Below are 17,825 nucleotides of genomic sequence, written 5' to 3' on the forward strand. Positions count from 1 at the left end.
CCACATTAGATGCCCGAGATGAAGTTCCAGCGCCACCGCGTGGACCAAGCTGGAACCGCGGCCACATCCTACATCCCGGTGGGGCCGGATTCAAGCAAAGTGCAAGTCGCTCAGTCGTGTCGGACTTTGCGACCCCATGGACGCATGGAATTCTCCAGGCAAGAATACTGGAGTGGGTAGCCTTTCCCTTCGCCAGGGGATCTTCCCAACCCAGGGACTGAACCCAGGTCTCCCGCATTGCAGGCAGATTCTTTACCAGATGAGCCACAAGGGAAGCAGATTCAAGCAAAGTTGCCCCTGAAACTCCACGGCCTCAGGAAGGCTTAGGAGGTTGGGGAAGCACAAAGCACCAGGGTTAGGACCACGCGGTGACGTGCCCAGCGTCTTGCCAGAATATTCTGGGAACTGCTGGCTGAGAGAGCGAGAGGGTAGGTGGAAGTAGAAAAAGCAGAGGTCCCAAGGAAAATTTTCTGTGTCACCAAAAAAGGGAAGACCTTTAACAGAGCTAACAGTTATGAAGCATTTACTATGTATGTGCCAGGCTTGGTATTAAATGATTCGTGAACATTCAGCACTTCCTTGTACACTCGATTAAGCGGAGGCGATTTATCAAGAAACAGGCTCCGGCCACAATTACTAAGCCGGTGCTCTAGAGCCCGGGAGCTGGCAACTACTGAAGCCCCTACGCTATAGAGCCGCAGCGCTCCGCGACAAGAAAAGCCACTGCAGTGGGAAGTCCACGCACCACAGCTAGAGAGTAGCCTCTGCTCGCCACAGCTAGAGAAAAGCCTGTGCAGCAATGAAGACATAGCAGCGCCAAGAAATTAAGAAGAAAGAGAGAGGCACCAGGTTGGGGCTGGTGAGCACATAACTAGGATTCGATCCCACCGAGCTTTAGCCAGATCCTGGACACAGAGTCACAAAGCGATAAACGCTTTGCCTACAGTCACATCACAAAGATAACTCGAAAGCCCCCAGACTACCACATGGGACGTTACCTGTTCAATACTAGTTTGGTGGTAGATGGGGGCTTTGTACCCCCAAGAAAGCTGAGAAGATGGACTCACCTGTGACTTCTGTTCATCACCCAGAGGCTCCATACCTGGGACTGCCCCCCACCCCGCCCCCCGCCCCCCACCCCCCGCCGAGCGCCGCATCACACTCAATATCAGCCCTCCCTCCCTTCCTCTCCCCTCCCCTCCTGGAACACCAGTGGCCTCTTGGTCCTTGATTGGGTGGGTTTAATGCTGGAGGAATATGAGGAAGATCTGTCTGTCCTAGGAGGCAGGCTTTAAACTGTGGGGGCGGGGGGGTCATAAAGCCCCACATCTTAGCACATCATCACTCTTTTCCTTCCCACCCTCATCCCTATTCCGCCCCTAAATGTGGTCACAGAGGGGACTTAACCACACCCAGATAGAGAAATCCAAACAGGAAGAAGTTCAAGATCAAGGAAACTCCAGGGTGCCATAGAAAGAACAGGGGTTTGTGCAGCAGGCTGGCCAATGTTCCCTTAAGAAGCCTGAAGCATTTCCCAAGACTTCTCGAGGTTCCACTTCCCAGTCCGTAAAATGGGGAGAAGCTAGTCATACTGTTGCAGGAAGGCAGACCCCTTCCATGGCCCAAAACTGGGCTCTTATCTAATACTCGGAAATGAATTGTCTGAGGAGACACATGTGCTGACAAAGCAAGAGATTTTATTGGGAAAGGGCACCCGGGTGGAGAGCAGTAGGGTAAGGGAACCCAGGAGAACTGCTCTGCCCCCTGGCTCGCAGTCTTGGGTTTTATGGTGATGGGATTAGTTTTCGGGTGGTCTTTGGCCAATCATTCTAATTCAGGGTCTTTCCTGGTGGCGCACGCATCGCTCAGCCAAAATAGATGCTAGCGAGAGGGATTCTGGGAAGTGGACGGACACGTGGTGTCTCCTTTTAACCTTTCCCGAGCTCTTCCTGTTGGTGGTCGGTGTCTCCTTTTAACCCTTCCCGAACTCTTCCTGTTGGTGGTGGCTTATTAGTTCCGTATTCCTTATCAGGATCTCCTGTCATAAAACAACTCATGCAAATAGTTACTATGGTGCCTGGCCAGGGTGGGCGGTTTCAATTAGTGTGCTTCCCCTAACAATACCTGTGAAGCTGTTGGCGCAGAGACTGGCAGATCGTATCATGCTCAATACGTATTACTTTTTTCTCCTCAACTGCATGCTCAAAGGTCTTTCTTTCTCCACTTAAAATAAACATGTGCATTTAGAGACATTGTTGTTTGCTTTGGAAAAATAAAACTGTATAAACCCATTGACTCAATGACCCCTGACCTCTGTCTACCAGACAATCCTGCAGGCAGAAATGTAACAAACTGAAATGCGCATGCCCCTTGTAAATAACCTCGCCCCATTGTTAATCCATTGTTCCAAGTTGAGTGCAGACCCAGTGCTGCCAGATCCAAGTTTTAACCAAAGCTACAATTTAGCCACAATTCTAGACCTCAGAAAAATCGGATGTCTTGAACTTTGACTCCATTCATTTATTTTTAAATTACCAAATGAGGTAAGTCTGCAGGCTGAATTATACCCATGTACACAGGTCTTGCACATGAGCCTTAGTATTAATTATTAGGTGAGATTTTGAAAGAATTCTTTATCACACTGTCTGGTCTTTCCCTTCCTTCCAGGCCCAATTAAAGACTGACTCTGCCAAGTACCCCCTCAGTCACCACCCTCAACAGGTTCTGTATTTTCCTGGACCAACTACAATATTATTAAGTAAGCTTTCTTGGGTAACATCCTGGTCCCTAGGAGACATGGCACTGCTCCCAGGTGAGCATGTGCTTTACACTTGGCATCCTCTCCACTGCCTACCTCTCATGCTGGTGCATGCTTATTTGCACAGTCATGTCCGACTCTCTGCCACCCCATAAAGCGTAGCCCACCAGGCTCCTCTGTCCATGGGATTTTCCAAGCAAGAATACTGGAGTGGGTTGCCATTTCCTTTTCCAATGGATCTTCCTGACCCAGGGATCGAACCTGCATCTCTGGATTCTTTACCACTGCACCACCTGGGAAGACCCCTGCCTACCTCTAGACTCTGTCATTCTTGGTTACTGATAACAGTAACACTCCCCGAATCTTTACTACCCTGAGTTCTAACCACCATGTGGATCTTTCTCACTGGCAACCAGCAAAGGGAGCAGGACGGTGTTTACCCATCCAGTCCTCATCACCATCTTCAAACACAGATGTCACACTGGGAATTAGAGGTGTCGTGTTCTCGCCATCTCTACTTATTCTGTGTCGACAATGCATTGCTGAGTCCAGCTTAACAGTCTTTGAACAGTCTTTGGAAGCACTAGCTCTCGACATCACTTTGTGCTCAGCATCAGTCAATGAAAAGTCATGAGGACTGTCTCAGGCTGAATTCCCCCCAAAACAGCTCCTGAGACCACATTCGCTCCAAGTCCTTGATGTGTGAGCTGAGGTCAGGGAGCACAGGTAAGGGACAGGAAAGGTTAGACATGGGAGGGGAAGAAGGATTATTATACCCCAAGAAAAGGAAATAATGAATGGATCACTGCTGTGGCCAACTGGACTTTAACCCCATTGGGACCCTCTGAATTGTTCCAGTGGGGGGCTTTTTATCTTGTAGTTCCCAACCTTCTCTGATTGAGGGTCACTCCTGGGGTGTTGACCCCACCCCACCCCCCAGCAACTTCAGCAGGCTCTGTGGGCTCCCCATACCCCTGAATCCGGGGCCACCCTCAGCAGGGACATCCAGGCAGACAAGGTGCAGGAATGTGCAGGTGACCTCTAGGTGGCCACAGGCGTATAGGCAGTTTCCTGCAGAAGCCTCTGACAGAACTGCACCTCAGGAAAACCCAGCACCTCACAGAAGCCTGTGTTTACATTTAGAGAATAAATGACACTTTCCAAGCACCGCCCACTGGCTCCGGTGGCTTTTCAACTCTCCTGGTGGGCTGCCATCTATGGGGTCACACAGAGTCGGACACGACTGAAGTGACTTAGCAGCAGCAGCAGCAGTGATAGACACGTGGGATGTTAATCTTTGCCCTAATTTACAGCTGGGAGAAAGTCACATAACCAGTTACTAACTCTAATTTGCAGACCTGATGAACTTCATATAACTAAAGATCTTAAAATTGTATGTTCAATTTACCATTATGATTGGAAAAAGAATACTTCAAGCAGAAATGTTTTTTGCTTTCAGTGAGAGATATTTTCTATAATATTTAGAGCAATAAATATTTGTGGGATGCGCTAAAGCTTAGACAGGGGTTAGAGAAACACTGAGCTTCCCTGGTAGCTCAGCTGCTTAAGAATCCACCTGAAAATCCGCAAGCATGAGACTCGGGTTTGATTCCTGGGTAGGGAAGATCCCCTGGAGAAGGGATAGGCTACCCACACTCCAGTATTCTTGGGCTTCCCTGGTGGCTCAGATGGTAAAGAATCCACCTGCAATGCAGGAGACCTGAGTTTGATCCCTAGGTTGGGATGATCCCCTGGAGGAGGGCATGGCAACCCACTCTAGTATTCTTGCCTGGAGAATCCCCATGGACCGAGGAGCCTGGTGGGCAAAGAATTGGATACGACTGAATGACCACGCATAGCACAGGGCGTTAATAGCAAAGCACGTAATACTTCAAAATTATTTTGTAATTTTTAAAACTGATTTCCTAGCAGCTTTTAGGAAATTCATCTGGTTCTTGGTGTCATCTGTCTTGGTGTGCTTGTGCGATGGGCTTTGCTGCAGTGACACCCATGTAGAGGGTCTGCCACTTTCTGGCCCCTCACAGGATCCTGAGACCCAAATGCCCTCTCTGACAATTACTTTTTCAACCTCTGTACTTTACCTTTATTTATCTAAAATTATTTTCTGGGCCCTGACAAGATTTTATTGTTAATAAAATTGACTTAAAACAGGAACCATGGATATACCATGTAAACCTACCCTCTTGGTTCAACAGATTAGAGAAACAATTTTCATCAAGAAGGATCTAAATGCAGGTTGGAATGAAAATTAAGTTTTATCCTGATCAGAGACAATGACTGTGTTTCATCACCCATTTTAGACACACTTCTCAGATTAATTTGATTGCTTTATGCCTGCATTGTGCCAATGAAAGAATGTCACCATCTGGCTTTATAAGGATTAAGTCACTAGGCACTGCCACTGCTGACCTTTAACACATTCTGAAAGGAGATCAGGCCAAAGGTCAGAAATGAGGCACTCTGTGCTCCGGGAAAACAGACAGAACAGGCCTTCAGAGAGTTAGATATTTCCAGGAGGAAATTTTATGAACGTAATTTCTTGCACCTTCTCATACTTAGACAAGCTGCCCGTTTTCTTACAACTAGCAGCAACCTTCTACAGTGATGTGTGCCTGGTTGCACGTACCCCTTCTCCAAAATCACACTCAGGCCAATCTCCTCCCTACTTCTTTGGGGCAGTTCCTCACAGCTACCCAAGAGACCGTCTCCCAAGATATCATCGTTAGGAAGTCCCCAAATAAACTGAAATTCACAGCCCTCACACTGTGCATTATTATTTTAGTCGACTATTGGGAGGAAAAGTTTTCCATGGGGGAAAGTGAATGAGGCTGCAAGGCTCCAACAAAAGAGATTTTGTAAAAATTCCCAGTTCAGAGATGGAAGCAAGCTTTACGTAAAACCTGACTTGCAGTTTAGAGCCTTATTACAAACGTGTGGGCCTGCTACCACCATTACTGTCTCAGGATTGCAGATTTAGAAGTGATTCATGCAGTGTCCTGGAGGGAGGGGACAGCTCCTGACTCCAGGTGGAGGGGCCAGGACTGAGTCTGCAATGAGGGCAGCCAGGCTGGAACTGCATCTTCTTCTTTCTGCACAACAGGCAGAGATTTTCCAACTCAGCGAACATAATGGAAGACGTCAGAGCAAGCCCAGCCAGCCTGTCCTGTGCTCAATACCCCTGTCAAAGAAACGCCATCTCCAGATCCTGTTCCAGTATTATTTATTCTTTCTTCTGGACATGGACCCTCAGAGAAGCCTGAGTGCCTCTACAGAGTGCTTGTAAAACACAGTTTTGAAGCTCGGGTGGTCTGGTATTCCCATCTCTTTCAGAATTTTCCACAGTTTATTGTGATCCACAGTCAAAGGCTTTGGCATAGTCAATAAAGCAGAAAATAGATGTTTTTCTGGAACTCTCTTGCTTTTTCCATGATCCAGCGGATGTTGGCAATTTGATCTCTGGTTCCTCTGCCTTTTCTAAAACCAGCTTGAACATCAGGAAGTTCATGGTTCACATATTGCTGAAGCCTGGCTTGGAGAATTTTGAGCATTACTTTACTAGCATGTAAGATGAGTGCAATTGTGCACTCATCTGATCTGCCTCTTGAGAAATCTGTATGCAGGTCAGGAAGCAACAGTTAGAACTGGACATGGAACAACAGACTGGTTCCAAATAGGAAAAGGAGTACGTCAAGGCTGTATATTATCACCCTGTTTATTTAACTTATATGCAGAGAACATCATGAGAAATGCTGGACTGGAAGAAACACAAGCTGGAATCAAGATTGCCGGGAGAAATACCAATAACCTCAAATATGCAGATGACACCACCCTTATGGCAGAAAGTGAAGAGGAACTCAAAAGCCTCTTGATGAAAGTGAAAGTGGAGAGTGAAAAAGTTGGCTTAAAGCTCAACATTCAGAAAACGAAGATCATGGCATCCGGTCCCATCACTTCATGGGAAATAGATGGGGAAACAGGGGAAACAGTGTCAGACTTTATTTTTGGGGGCTCCAAAATAACTGCAGATGGTGATTGCAGCCATGAAATTAAAAGATGCTTACTCCTTGGAAGGAAAGTTATGACCAACCTAGACAGCATATTCAAAAGCAGAGACATTACTTTGCCAACAAAGGTCCGTCTAGTCAAGGCTATGGTTTTTCCTGTGATCATGTATGGATGTGAGAGTTGGACTGTGAAGAAGGCTGAGCGCTGAAGAATTGATGCTTTTGAACTGTGGTGTTGGAGAAGACTCTTGAGAGTCCCTTGGACTGCAAGGAGATCCAACCAGTCCATTCTGAAGGAGATCAGCCCTGGGATTTCTTTGGAAGGAATGATGCTAAAGCTGAAACTCCAGTACTTTGGCCACCTCATGCGAAGAGTTGACTCCCTGGAAAAGACTCTGATGCTGGAAGGGATTGGGGGCAGGAGGAGAAGGGGACGCCAGAGGATGAGATGGCTGGATGGCATCACTGACTCGATAGACTTGAGTCTGAGTGAACTCCGGGAGTTTGTGATGGACAGGGAGGCCTGGTCTGCTGCGATTCATGGGGTCGCAAAGAGTCGGACACGACTGAGCGACTGAACTGAACTTGAAGCTCAAGTTTGGAAACCAGGCCCACAGCCTGCCAGCAACACGACCTCAAGAAACTGCTTATATTCAGTCTCCTCTTAGGGTCTATAGGATCCCTCCTACGTGATCAGCATGGTACCTGGCCCACATGATCATAAAAATACTATCACACTGTTGGTTTTTGCAAACTGGCCCCCGTACACAGAGAGCAAGGAGAGAACAAAGGAAGAAGCAGACCACCAATCGGTAGGTGGCATAGATAAGAGAACTTATCTGTGAAGATTGTCACGGGCAGCACAAGATGAGTGGATCTCCACCCCCATGGGCCAGAATCTTAAGTTACACTGGAGGCTCTAACTGGGTCCAGTCACGTATTCACTCAGTTCAGTTGGTCTTGACAGCATCTTACTCTCTCAAGGTCACATCCTTGTCACAGCTGCCAGCATGGGAATAGTAAGCAGCATGGACATTCCAAGGAAAAGGAGGGGGTGAGGAACCTCCTACTGCTGAGATATAGCTCTGCAATCAACCAATGATCTCCTCTCCATGATCCCCTCGGAACCATTGCTGAATTTTGGCTCTGCACCATGACAAATTCACAGCAAATGGTCACAAATTCTAACCAGCTTTTCAACCTCAGAAGCTCTCCTCCCACTTAACTCTGGGCAAATGAGAGCTTCTGAGAAATCCTTTGAGCTGGACACATCACCCGAGTGATGTGGTTGCTCTCTGAACTGTATAGTTGCTCTCTGAACACCCTCACGATGGACTTTTAAAGATGAAATTAGGTGGGATGAAGGAAGACAATCCTTACATTCTTTCCCCCAAGCCCAGATGAGATGTACTGCTTTCTGCCTTATTCCTCTGAGCCTGTCAGTTGTTCCAGGACAAGGGCAGAATTTACAAACCCAGGAAAACCTGTGTCCCTGTGATGGAGAACAAATCTGAACTCTGCCTCGGCAGAAGCCTTCAGCAAACTGCCTCACCCTGAGCCTCAGTTTCATCAGTGGTAAGATGGAGCTAATTAACGGTACCAACCCTAGAGGACCGAGATGATACATAGAAAGTGCTGAGCACAGTGCCCAACTCTGTACCCACAAATAAGTCCCAGGTACCAGCATGTTCAACACATGGTTTTGCTGGAACTAATTAACTTCCTTCCACTTTCACATCCTTATGTAATTTGCCAAGTTCCACACCAAACACAGGATGGTCCTACTTTACTGGATGGGACTTGATCATTTTATTTTCTTGTGCTTTTTCATTTGGTTTGGTGGTTATGGGACTTGTCGGGAGCCACGTTAGGCATTACTGACAAAATGGAGGCACGGCCCCAGCCCCCTCTCCTCATTCCGCAGGCATGGACCTGGGATGAAGGAGTTAGGCCTTGTAATTCTGACTTGTTTTTTCCTCTCCTCGGCTGAGTTGACTGAAAAGGAATATTAAGGTGTTTATTCTTCTTGAGAGGAGCATGAGAAGGCACAAAGCCTTCTGCAGCTGTGCTCAGAGAATAATTCATAAAGTTAATCATTGACATTTGTTTAAGGACTTTTACACAAGAGTGTTCCAGGATGAGCACATAGGCTGCAGCTTGAGGCCATGGGAGGGATTGCTATCTGAAGCCTATTTGTGAGGCAAATGTTTATGGCAAAGGAGTTTACTGAATTCAGGGCTTAGAAATAATTAAAATAGTTAGAAGTTAAAGATTTAAGGCATGTTGTAAAGTTATTATAGAAGTTAGGAATTTTTAGAGACACTATAGCTAGAAGCCTTTTTAAGAGATAGTGAGCTCAGGATGTTAGGGGCAAACAGGATTTAGGAAGATAAGTAGTAAACTGAGGAATGTAGCATGAGTTACAATGTAATCACAAGTTAACTATAGGACACATTAGAGGAAGTAGATAAAAGATGGTAAGGCTGATTCCCAGAGAATCACTGAAGCAGGAACTCTGAACAGAAACAATGATTTATGGACATAATAAATCTGGGTGAGGGAGAACTGAAAATGTCAAACCTCTGACCATTTTGTAAAAGTATAAAAGAAAATCTTAAACTTGAAATAAATAGGCAGTCCAAGAAAACTGAGAGGCTGCCTCATCACCAACACCGTTCATCTCTTCAGGTTGAATCCCTGGCTGCTGGAGCTGGACTCCGGCAGGGACTGAAGTGTCAAACAATGCTGCTTCTGTTCTAGATTCTGTCGTCACTTACTGTGTGAGCACCAGTGGTATTCTCTTCTGTAAAACATGAGTGCCGAATACCAGGTGACTCCTAAGTTCCCTTTCAGAGCTAAATTTTCTTTCCTAAATATGAAATGAAAATGAAGGTGGAAGTGTTATTCACTTAGTTTTGGCTGGCTCTTTGCGACCCCATGGAATGTAGCCTGCCAGGCTCCTATGTCCATGGGATTCTCCAGGCAGGAACACTGGAGTGGGTTGCCATGCCCTCCTCCAGGGGATGTTCCCCACCCAGGGATTGATCCAGGTCTCCTACTTTGCAGATCGATTCTTCACCATCTGACCCACCAGGGAAACCCTAAATATGAAATGGAGACAACAAATACCACACAGTTGCCACACTTTTAAGTTTACAAAACACTTCTGCATTCATTCCACCTCATTTCATCAAAATCCAGGTGTCCCCATACAACACAGAGGATGCCCAAGTTCACTGGGGCGAGGTGACCAGCTCAGAGGCTTCCAGCACGTGCCAAGCCAGCCAGAGTCAGTCCTCTAAGTTCTGTTCCCCAGCCCCCATGCTCTTTCTGCTATATTCCTTTTCTTTAAAAATAATAAAAACTGATCCGAAAGGCCATACAAAATCCACACACAGAACAAAACTTTGACAAGTCTTTCTTTTCCTAGATTGAGGGCTGAGAACCATCCAGCTGCCAAGCTTTCTGGTACAAGTCACAAAGTGCAAGAGCTATGCTGGCATCTACAGAGATGGCTAATAATGGCCATCCTGTGGACATCACAGGTGCTGTGGACAACATAATGCTTTGTATTTGGAGGCTAGAATTTTACTAGCTGTGTGTGTACCAGACAGGTGTTTAAAAAGGGAATAAACAGCACTAAAATCAGTGAATACAGGACTAAACATGAAAAGACCAGGCTTCAAAATTAATATCCAGTTAAAGACAACGATTGGCTGTAAAAGTGGGCATTTTGCTTTGATCAAGGGAAGGCCGTGTTTGGCAGCAACAAGAAAGTTGCTAATGCAAAGGAAAGAACGAGTACACCCAAGGGTGAGGACACAGTCATCACAACAACACCGAGAGGAGACCAAAGGGGCCCAGGTACAAAGTTCAGATGGAGGGGCTGGCACAGAACAGATGGGATGGCCCTGGGTGTTGCTCGGGTTCACAGCTCCATCAGGTGCTGTCATGCACCCCAAGGGCATGGATGGTATCGCCAGGCACCCACACTTTCCAGGGGCACGCTGTTGACAGAAGGCTGCATCTGAGCAACCCAAAGCATCCACTGAAACTGCTCCAATAACGAACTTGTCCTATTTGTCAAAAAAGTAACCTATTTTGAGCAACTATTACGAACTAGTGGGAAAAACCCAAGACTTCCATTCATACTTTTATAAACTTAAACATATTAAAACGACAGAAGCACCATGGTTAAAGGAATATTCACAGAAACCCAAAGAATATTTCTGTGATGTGAATATTTACTGAGAAGGGCAGTAGCTAAGCTGTAGACATCTACAAACCCAAATGCTTGATCAAATTTGAAGAGCTCTGGATCAATAATAAAATCATGCACTGCAGGTTCACAAATGTATTTAAGATTGTTTCCTATAAGCATTTTAATCATGGTCTAGGTGAAGTCAAACAAGAAGTGTTTGTATAACGAATTATGTAGGGAACTTTTAACTACAAATACAAGACATCAGGAATATATTCACTTTTTGGTTTATTAAAACAAAGCTACACCTCTGTGCTTCTTACAATATATTAACAGGCGTAAAAATCAATCCACATTTCCAAATCAGTTCATTCACATCATCACACCATGCTATTTAATGGTACTTTATAATCAACCTTTTTACAACAATCTAACATTTCTTTGTACAACAGGCAAACAGTTTAACACCTTCCATCAAGGCATTTCAGAACTTTAGATGTTTAGAAATAAAGTCGAAAGTCTCTTTCAAATGCCATCATTTTATATTAAACTGAAATACCAGATGCCAAGTCTCAAGTTCCTAAAAAGAGTGCTTTAAAAAACAGATTGACATCCAAATTAAGTCTTATGAACCTCAGTGGTAGGTCCTGTCATTTCTAAACACTAGAACTATTTGTGGATAAAAAGCTGCATTTGATTGTGCAATGTCTTCTGCCAGGTCTGACTTAAAATCTTACTTTTTTACCCCAATTAATCCTAGTGTTAATTTTGCTCCTTTCAGTTAAAAACCCAGACACATTGAGGGCTGATCTTTCATCGAAGAGTTCTGACCACCTATACGATAGTTTTCTGTGCTTATTGTCTCCAGGGGAGGAAGTATACATCCTTGAAACACAATGTTTGATCGTACAAGACGCATGCAGATGTGCCTCTGTACCACCCGGCACTTGCTGTCTTGTCCTCTTACAGAAAAACATAACATAGTGTTTCCCAGAATGTTTTCTGTGAACCTCAGGAGAGGTCTGTAGGGGTGTTGCAAAGGGGAAAAAGGCTCTGGGGTCGCACAGATTGGGAAATGCTGGGTTAATACAGGCTTGGGACCAGCGGGCCCTGAGCCCTTACCGTGCTAAAGTGCACTGTGAGTTTCTAGGAATGAGAGTTCATGTGCAAATTAATTTTACCAGCAACACTTTTTCTACAAAACACCTAAGAACATCTCATAGAGCCTTTGTATACACGGAGAACTCTGGGAAAGGGTTTGTTCCTCAGACTGGAAATTCCACAATCTGAGTTTACATTCACTGCAGTCCCTGGTGCGTTTTCTCCACTCACCCTTGTGACTTCAGAGACTTCACAGACTTGTGGTCCTTTCTCTGTTACTAGTTCTACACACCTCACGCTACTTCCTTCCTCTTAAGAGCGACTGAATTTCTTAGGACTTTCTCATTTTGAAAGAGTGTAGCTTCATATTGCTTATTATTGGGTCTTTTTGTTTGCTTTTTAACTCGACTCACAGTCTGTCTTCCCCTGGAGGGCATGCATTTCAGTATTATAGAAATGCAGTAAACGGTAATAAATTATTTACAAGCACCTAGTTCGTTTAATCTTATGTGAAAGCCATTCGCTTTTGGAAAACAAGGAGAATAAATCTTTTAGCAAAACAGTGGTATCTGGAAGCCTTACTGGGATGATGGATGTTTGTTCAGTAACGAGGCACGAAAGAATGAGCTGTGCTAAAATTAACTCGAGGGTGAGCTTGTCTGGATGAGCAGAACTTTGGTTGAGATTTGTCTTCCTTAAAAAAGGTTTTCAAAGCACCAGTTAATTACAGAAAGCATGCATATTTATTCTCACAGTGAGTTAAGTGGTGAGAGAGCTAGCAAATCATACATTGCATTCCCCAAAGCATCTGAGTAGATTTCTAGAAAACAAACCAACTGAAAGGGCAAATTAGAGCCAGAGAAGCCACTGCTCCCTGCTCAGGCTGGCGAAGCAGCAGCTCTTAGCGGAAGTCACAGGTGGGGCAGCAGAGTCCACAGAGAGATCAGTCCCAACCTTGACTTAGACAGTCTGAGTAACCCTTGGTCTATAATTTCATGGATGAGTAAAAAAGACTAGTGGAACGTTTGCTTACCTAGATAAGGAACACACAAGGGGATAAATAAGCTTCCCTGGCTGTTCCCCAAAACACAGAGCTCAATCCTACTCAGAACGTAAAATGGAATGTAACACAGTGGCGATCCCATCCACATCGAGCCGCTGCGACGCTGACAGCGGCTTAATGGGATGTGAGCTCCTATAAAGAAAACATGTTTTAAATGCGGAATCTGAGAAGAGTGGAAGAAAATCACAACAGCATGGCATTATTGCTCCGAGTTTCAAAAATTTCATACAATGTGAAACACCAATCAGTATTTTTCCCTCTCCCAACACACACAGAATACTCACAAGACATTATTAGTGTTTAAAATTCAAGCTGATAAAAGTACAAACTTAATTCTCAGTACCTTTCTATTAAATTCAAAGATTACCTGCAGTATTTGTCAGGAAAAATTCCTAATTCCATAATACCATGGAGAGAAGAAGAAACAGTCAGCTGTTAGAAAACGTTTTCTATCACATGATCTTTAAGAAATCACCATCATTACCACAATTAGTGAACAATTATGATCCCTGCTCACAAAAAAGGCACCTACCTGTTATGAACAATTTTTCATAATTATCTGCCACTATATAGCATCAGGGTTTAGGAAAATAACCCATGCATATTTTTAAAGAACTATGGTTTTCTTTTTCTCAAAGCTAAAAACATCTACAAATGCCAGTCCGCAGGGCCATCACATATGTGATGTACAACCCAGAGGTTGGTACTCTGCCCAACTTGAGTGGGTACCAGCCACTCAAAAGGGTACAACCAGTCTACAGGACGTAAGAGGCCTGGGCCGTGAGGCTGCAGCCAGAGTGCTTCACACTTACACAGGCGATCAGGCCAAGCTAATAGGTTAGAACTGTTGCTATCTCTAAGAAACAACTGTACCTGAGAGGCAGGTACTGCCTGAGGCAGGAGGTGGGCGGAGGGTGGCAGGGAAGTGACACAGACATGAAACAGGATTTGCTCCCAAACACTTGCCTGTCATTTAAAACTCAATGGCACTTTTTCACATGAGCAAACATTTTCAAAGTCAATTTTCCAGCCTAGTTTATCTTGAATTTCACCAGCCAAATTTATTTCCTGGTACAAGCTGACTGGTCAGATTATCTCTATTCCTGACCTAAATTAACATTGTGTTTTCATTTAGCTCTTAAACACTTCTATACCTGACTACAACAGACAGCACAGTGACACCTATGGTGAATAGCCCATTCATTTGTAAAGCACTTTGTGAGGGAAAAAAATGCTCCCATTTAACAGTTAGCTACAGTTGACATAGATAAAACCGAAAAAAAAAAACAGAAAAAAATGAAAAAAACAAAAAACGGTGAATGGATGACTCAATTATTTTTAAAGGAAGCATTAATCAGAACATATACCAACGAATTACCTGACAGCATTAAGTGTACTAAACAAGATTCAGTTTTAGAATCAACTACATTTGTGTGTCCATCACAGTAATAAGTCCCTAACCGTTATATTTAGAATGTAAATCTTTAACAAACTCCAAAATTTCATTTTGCAATCTATTGATCATGAACTGCAAACGGAGGCCGGTGCCCCCGTGGTGTGATCTGCAGGCTGCGTGTCACCTCAGTGTCCACCGATCACAGATCACGGAGGGGAGAAGGCACTTGTCTTCCAGGAGGTCGCGTCAGGACAGGTCAGGCCCGACCACACGATGGCGCCGTCCACTCCCGTGCCACAGGCGGGGCCTACGAGGAACTGGTCCCACTCCCTTCACTTGCCAGAGGTGCCCGGAGTTACCTACAGCACCACAAAACCCAGAATATATTCCAGGAGCTTTTGCCGGTTGCACTGAGGTAGAAAAGTGCTGCTGAGTTCCAAAACAGACACTCTCTTTTGTTTGGTCTCTTTGAAAACCTAGAGAGAAAGTTTAGATTAAATTAAAGACAAATGAAAAAGGGTAAGGGGGTGGAGAGACACTTCTATCACCAACCCTTACTTGATGTGCAGTAAGGTACATAAAGCCATATCCAGGCTTTAAGAAAATGTACGTGTAGGGTGCGTGTGAGCACGGGGTAGGAAGGTTACGGGGGTGGGAGATTATGGGCGCAGGAGTGGGGTTTACTAGTGTACTAGATTTTAAATTTTATGTTAGAATAAAGTCACAGAAGAGTTCCTTACAAAGACCACTAGTACCTCTCTGGAACTCATGTCCCAAGTAATTAGTGAAGATAAAGGATAGCTGAGGATACTTCTAGCAATACTGGTAAAAACACAAGAAAATAACTGAAAATCATATGGCATAATTAACATTCCCACCAAAACTGTAGTAGAATCTTGAAACACATGGACACCTTCATTTAGGATGAAGATGAAAACCAGGACAATTTTGGAACATTCAAATAAATCTGTGCAGAGGGGCCTCACCTTCAACATGCCCCTCCTCCTCCCAATCCCCAGAAATGCCTGCATGATTAATCCTGCAGAAACTGCTTCTCTCAGGGTCCAGCCCAACACAAAGGTGACTCAGACAGACTAGATCTAAACAGAGAGAGGACAGAAGTGAACACACGCTCTTGTACCATAAGCGGTGGACACTCACCCCGATATCCTTAAACATTTTCACAGCATTCTTCACAAGACAGTAAGTGGCGCTCTCAGCTGTGGAGAAAGAATCAGGCCCTGTCAGATGTTTAGGCCCAGCGACAATGAAAACCCCAGTACCCACAGGAAGAGCGTGTAGGAGGCTGGGAGGAGGTCAGAGCAAGTCCGAGGACTGCGCCATGCTCCCTTTTCTACCAGTCACCTGTGAGGCCGCAAAGGGTCTGCTCTTTCTTTAAATTTACTGTCATCTTTTTGGGGAGGGGGGTGGTGGGGTTGGAGAGAGGGGTAGGGAGAGAAAGAGAAAAAGGGAGAGAGGAAGGGGAGGAAGCAGGGAAGCACAGAGAGAAGAGGAAGGGAAACAGAAATACCCAAAACATCCATCTTGAAGGCCTTTTGTGAGACTCAAATGAGCCAGAAGGTAGAAGTTCTTTTAAACTGTGCAGGAATGCATAGGTGACTCTCACTGCAGTGAAACCAGAAACAAAGCCCAGAGGCCAGAAAAAATGAATTCTAAACCCAGGTTGCCCTTTAACTAGCTGCATGATCTGGAACAGTGTCCTCATCTCTAAAGTGAGGTGATTCTAGGTCTTGATCTCAATCTAGAGATACAGGTATAGATGTAACTATACATCTCTCTATACACCAATCTGTAGAGTTCTAGATATCTCTAGATAAATATCTAGTGACCGATTATCTCTAGATCCGTCATGGCTTTAAAAATTATTGAGTCAAAGTAGCTGCAGTCCTAAAGCATAACTGTAGAGAATGCTACTCCCACCCCAATCACACCTTTTCCATAAGAGACAGAACCAGGTGTCAGCCAGGGGGAGGCAACAGAGGCGCACACTGCTGCTGGGAGTTCCCGGGTTTAGCACTTGGGAACGCTGGACCACACCTACTAACGCCAAACACACCACACCCTGCGAAGAGGCAATTCTCCTATACAGGCCTACATAAATAAGTCCATTTGTTCACCCAAGGACACACTCAAACATGTTCACGGCAGCACTATTCAGAGGCGCTCTGAACTGCAAAACCCAAATATCCATCAGTGATGGATACGAATCAGTGAAATGTGGTAAACATTTATACAGTGGAATACTACAACACAGCAAGAATAGACAACTACACGCAACAGCACGTATGAATCGCGCTTACAGTGTTAGGAGAAAACTGCCAGACATGAGTATATGATCTGTGTAATCAAATTTATACAACACACCCAAAGAGGAGCAATCCATGGAGTGAGAGGTCAGGATAAATTTTGCATTCTTTTTTTCCAACTATCTGCAATGAGCAGATTCCTGTAAACAAAAACGACATAGCTTTCAAAAGAAGCCAAGAGAGGGGCACACATACCGTACACGGCAACCCTCCTCTCAGTTCTCGTGATCAGGTATTTGTGCAGCTTCTGCAGGAATTCAGGCTCGGGGACGGGACCATCGAAGTTGTGAATGAAGACGGCGGCAGAGCTGTACGCCTCCAGCAAAGGCCCGAGGAGCCTCTGCAGGAAGGTGATGAACTGCTGGTGCTCCTTGGACTGGCTCACCTGGGAGGCGAGAGTGGGAGACCCAGTTGTGGGGGGACAGAGGCACTGCCTTGGAGCACCAGCAGCTCAAGAAGACGGTCCCTCGCTGTCCCACACAGAAGCAGCCTACTGCTCCGTGGGCTCAGAATCGCCCCTGGAGACAACTGCTGGTTTTGAAATGTGTTCTTTATTGTAACCGGTGACTTTCATGGTATTTGAGGTTTACGTTCATTGAACAGCTGCCTGGAAAAAACGGTTGTACTTGATGACATAATTATGACACTGTCATCGCTGAAATGGCTGGGCCCCAGGCTGGACCCTCCGGGCTTTGAAGCCTGGCTCAGCAGTCACTCAAGTGCGCAAAAGACCACGTGCTAAGACCCCTGACATCATCTCAGTCCCTCCCAGCCCTCACGGCCCGCCAGTCCCACGTGGCCTCTGGCCCAGTCCAGCACCGCAGGGAAAGGTGGTGGTGGTGATGGGGTGCTCTGGGCAGTGGGGGCTCGCAGTGCCCTCCCAAAAAAACGTGCACATTCAGATAAGCCTCCCTGGGGCAAGATTACTGCCCCATTTTGAAACTAATAATACCT

General features: G+C 45.3%; 1 protein-coding gene across 16 annotated transcripts in view; it reads right to left on the reverse strand.

Moving 5' to 3' along the window:
• Positions 1–11,259: 11,259 nt before the first annotated feature.
• GPAM (glycerol-3-phosphate acyltransferase, mitochondrial) overlaps positions 11,260–17,825 on the reverse strand; it is a 67,367-nt gene continuing 60,801 nt past the window's right edge. For 15 of the 16 annotated variants that reach the window (XM_055560704.1, XM_055560702.1, XM_055560706.1 and 12 more), the window contains 3 exons: positions 17,067–17,256; positions 15,706–15,764; positions 11,260–15,020 (listed from right to left, as the gene is read on the reverse strand). In XM_055560704.1, coding sequence (XP_055416679.1) covers positions 14,904–15,020; positions 15,706–15,764; positions 17,067–17,256 — 366 coding nt within the window. In that variant the 3' untranslated portion in view covers positions 11,260–14,903. The remainder of the gene's footprint in view (positions 15,021–15,705; positions 15,765–17,066; positions 17,257–17,825) is intronic. The other variant, XR_008707231.1, reaches the window with a different exon arrangement.

This window comes from Bubalus kerabau, chromosome 22, assembly GCF_029407905.1.
Source record: "Bubalus kerabau isolate K-KA32 ecotype Philippines breed swamp buffalo chromosome 22, PCC_UOA_SB_1v2, whole genome shotgun sequence".
NCBI classification, from domain to species: Eukaryota; Metazoa; Chordata; class Mammalia; order Artiodactyla; family Bovidae; genus Bubalus; species Bubalus kerabau.